Source organism: Quercus lobata, chromosome 2, assembly GCF_001633185.2.
Source record: "Quercus lobata isolate SW786 chromosome 2, ValleyOak3.0 Primary Assembly, whole genome shotgun sequence".
In the NCBI taxonomy this organism is placed as follows: domain Eukaryota; kingdom Viridiplantae; phylum Streptophyta; class Magnoliopsida; order Fagales; family Fagaceae; genus Quercus; species Quercus lobata.
Genome location: NC_044905.1, coordinates 38,148,480 through 38,153,040, shown reverse-complemented (window position 1 = coordinate 38,153,040; position 4,561 = coordinate 38,148,480). Strand labels below are relative to the sequence as shown.

The 4,561-nt window shown below is 39.2% G+C and overlaps 1 protein-coding gene across 1 annotated transcript; it reads left to right on the top strand.

The window, feature by feature from the left end:
- On the top strand, positions 1–3,621 carry LOC115964041. Its single transcript, XM_031083330.1, has 4 exons — positions 1–395; positions 744–889; positions 974–2,120; positions 2,355–3,621. Exons 1-4 carry the CDS (start codon positions 1–3, stop codon positions 3,619–3,621), a joined length of 2,955 nt encoding a protein of 984 aa, XP_030939190.1.
- The last annotated feature ends 940 nt before the right edge of the window (positions 3,622–4,561 follow it).

Genomic DNA, 4,561 nt, shown 5'->3' with positions numbered 1-4,561 from the left:
ATGCAACCTTTTAGAGAGGTACTTGATGACTGTGGGTTCATGGAAATGGGTTTTGTTGGTGCACCGTTTACATGGCACAAGCACTATGCAGACTATACAGTTTGGGAGAGATTAGATCGAGCGGTTGCTACTAATGACTGGTTTTCAATGTTCCCGGGTACTAAAATTCATCACTTGGATGTCACTACCTCGGACCATAAGGCTTTGTGGATCGTCCCTGAAAAGATGGAGTGTGGTTTTCAAAAGCCCTTCCGTTTTGAACAAATGTGGATGACGGATAGTGGATGCACAAATACTATAGAAGCAGTTTGGAGAAAACATACGGAGGAGCCGTGGGACACAAAAATTGTCATCAAGATAGATCATTGTGGTAAGGCACTTACACGTTGGAGCAGGCAAGCTTTTGGAAATGTCAAACGTGAGATTGAAAGGAAAAGAAAAGAATTATCTAAGGCAGAGAGAAGAGCAATCAGTGGAGGAGACCCAAGACCTATGAAAACTTTGTAGGAGGAGATAAACTTGCTGCTTGATAAAGAAGCCACTATGTGGCGGCAAAGATCTAGAATTTTATGGTTAAAAGATGGGGACAAAAACACAAGATTTTTTCACAGTAAGGCTTCCCAAAGACAAAGAAGAAATTAAATCACTAGACTCCATGATGCAAACGGTAATTAGTGCACAAATCAGCAACAAATCTGGGATACTATAGTGGACTTCTATACGAACTTGTTCACTTCTAACAGACCCGATCACTTGGAAGAAGTTATAGATGTTATTCCTGAGGTAGTCACTACTGAGATGAATGCAAGCTTAACTTCTGAATTTACAGCTTTGGAGGTGGAAGTAGCATTGAAACAAATGGCCCCCTTAAAGGCCCCCGGCCCTGACGGTATGCCCCCTTTGTTCTATCAAAGCTATTGGCCTCTACTTGGTAATGATGTTACACAATCTGTTTTGCACTTTTTAAATTCAGGTTCTTTACCTGCTGCCCTTGGTCATTCTTTTGTTACTTTGATTCCTAAAGTGAAAAATCCGGAGTCAGTGTCACAATTTAGGCCTATCAATCTGAGTAATGTTCTATACAGGGTGTTTTCTAAAGTCTTGGCAAACAGGCTGAAGAAAATAATGCCACAGCTTATCTCAGAGCATCAAAGTGCTTTCCTCTCTGATCGTTTGATTACAGATAATATCATGGTAGTGTTTGAAACTTTGCACTACATGAGAAATCACTATGCAGGTAAGACTGGGTACATGGCTCTAAAACTTGACATGAGTAAGGCCTATGATAGAGTGGAGTGGGAGTTTATGGAGAAAGTGATGAGAAAGATGGGTTTTAATAATCGTTGGGTGGATCTAATGATGGAATGTATTACTACAACTTCCTACTCTATTCTTATTAATGGTGAGCCTCATGGAAATATCAAGGCAAGTAGGGGTCTTCGACAAGGCGACCCTCTCTCTCCATACCTCTTCCTTATGTGCACCGAGGGACTTCATGGACTAATAAAAAAGGCAGCAAGCATTGGGGATATTAAGGGTGTTTCTTTATGTCGTAATGGCCCTAAACTAACACATCTCCTCTTTGTAGATGATAGCCTAATTTTTTGCAAGGCTAAGGAAGATGAATGCTTAAAGTTGCTTGAGATTTTGGCGACCTATGAGAGAGCCTCGGGGCAGAAAATTAATAGGGCTAAAACAACTCTCTTTTTCAGTAAATCAACCTCAGATGATGTGCAAGAGGTGATCAAAGAGGCTCTTAAGGTACAGGTGGTTCAACAATATGAAAAGTATTTAGGTCTACCTTCTTCTGTGGGTAGAAAGAAAAAGGAGAGTTTTGCCAATCTAAAGCAAAGAATTTGGAAGAAATTGCAAGGATGGGAAGCTAAACTACTATCACAGGCGGGGCGAGAAATTTTACTCAAAGCGGTTGGACAAGCACTCCCTACCTATACGATGTCTTGTTTCAAGCTACCAATCACTCTTTGTCATGAGATTGAAGCTTTGATCCGAAAATTCTATTGGGGGCAACGTGGAGATGCTAGGAAGATACATTGGGTAAAGTGGCAAGAGTTGTGCAAGCCAAAGTCACAAGGTGGTTTGGGCTTTAAGGACCTCTCCCGGTTTAATGACGCTCTCTTGGCCAAGCTCACTTGGCGACTCCTCCATGATCATCATTCCTTATTTTATCGGGTCTTCAAGGCACGATTTTTCTCGGATTGTAGTATTATGGAAGCAAAAGAATCTAGTAACGCCTCATTTTTGTGGAGGAGTATCCTTAGGGGTTGAGATGTAATAAAAAGAGGGGCTGTCTGGAGGATTGGGGATGGCACTTCAGTTCACATATGGAATGATAGGTGGCTGCTAGGGGCGGTCAATAATAAAATCATCTCCCCTGCTATTGTAGCAAATAATAATGCCACGGTTAGCTCCTTGATTGATCAGACCAGCAAAGAATGGAAAGGGGAACTTATTGACTCCTATTTCTTTGAGTGGGAAGCTAATATCATCAAGAACATACCTCTTTACTGTTCTATTCAGGAGGATGTATTGATATGGCCTTTTAGCCCGGACAGAGAGTATACGGTGCAAACAGGATATAAGTTTCTGCAACAACAATACATGGCTAGTGAAGCTGGCTCCTCAGATGGTACCAAACTTCAATCCTTGTGGAAGAAGATTTGGGGGTTAAAAGTTCCTAGGAAGGTTAAACATTTGGTATGGCGTGCGTGCAAGAATGCGCTGCCCACCAAGACAAATTTGCTAAAGCGCCAAGTGGTTACCAATGCTGTATGTGAGCTGTGTAACCTGCACAATGAAGACTCAGCCTATGCCTTATATCATTGCCCAAAACTGGAGAACCTTTGGCAGAGTACCTCCTTATGGTGTCATAGCACCATCAAGCAATGCAGCAATTTTTTAGAAATAATGTTTGTTGTTTGTGTAGATGGTAGGGACTCGGAGCTGTTCTCATCAATGGCTTGGACGTTGTGGAATAGAAGGAACAATATCAGGCTTGGGAGACCCGTTGTCCCACTGGAGCAAGTGCTGAACAAAGCCCGTGATCTCAAGTTGGGCTGCTTACCCAATCCTACAACGGTAACAGCAATGTCGAAACAGCCAATGACAGCGTGGACACCTCTAACTTTCCACGCCTACAAGGTTAACTTCGACGGCGCACTCTTTGAACGCGAAAACAGAGCTGGTCTGGGAGTAGTCATACGGAACCATGATGGCTTAGTGATGGCCTCACTGTCTGATGTTGTTCCGCTGCCGGCCATAGTCATTGAAGTGGAAACTTTGGCAGCACGCAGAGCTGTGGAGTTTGCACTGGAACTGGGATTTGAAAAAATTGTCCTTGAAGGAGACTCCGACGTCTTGATCAAGCTCTTGAACAGTTGCAGCAGGTCTTTGGCGCCCTTTGGTCATCTTATCAATGATATTATGTTTCTTGCTTCGCGCTTCACTTGCTTTAGAGCTACACACGTCCGAAGACATTGTAATAAGGTTGCTTATTTACTAGCTAGAAAAGCAATCTCATTCTCCCCTTTGTCCGTCTGGATGGAAGATGTTCCACCAGACCTTTTATCTGTTATCCAGGCTGATTTGAATAGCCGTCCTTAATAATATATTGTTGATTGTTTTCTCAAAAAAAAAAAATTATATATATATATATATATATGTACCTAAATATAAACACAATTACATTGGTGGTAATGATTCCTCTTCTACATTTGACTTTAGAACTATTAATGTAGAAAATAAATGTACACTTTCAAACCAAAACAACTAATAAAATGAAATATAACGACAAAAAGAAAAAGAAGATTATAACCTGCCTAAAAATACCCCGAATCCTCACAGTCTCATCTTTACTCCCTGTATAGAAAACATACTTCTTTGAAAAGAAAGATGTTGATGAAGTGAGAAAAAAATTATGGAGATCAAAGAAATTTTGGAAAAAGACTTGAGAAAGAGATAAAGAAGAAGAGGGAAAAAAAAATGTGAGATTAGTAAAAAATTACAAAAGCAAAAATTCACAAACTAATAAATTAATAATTTCAACAATATCAAAGGAAACAACCTTTTTTTAAAATAAAAAGGAAACAAACCTTTTTGAAATCGGAGATGGTTATGAAGTAAGCAAAAAGTTGAGGCAATCCAAAAGCTCATGAAAAGAAACTGAAAAAAGACATTAAATATGGGAGTAATGCTAGAGATACAAACTATTTTACAAAATTTTTTACAAACTACTAATGTGCAAAGTGGTTATTGGTAAATGAAAAAAGTGATGTTAATAGTGGGCCTAGATGAAAAATAACAGTTTGTAAAAATATTGTAAATAGTTTGTGACTATAACATTACTCTTAAATATGGTGTCGATGTGTGCTAATTTATAGGAAAAAGATGTGTCAAATGTGTATGAGATATATCTAAATAGAGATAGTGTATGCTACCATTTAGAAAAATTTTAAAATTTATTATAACCGTTTAGAAAAATTTTGAAAAAAAATATTTTTAAAGTAGTAAACCAAAACTTTTGATGACAAAAACTTGCCGCCAT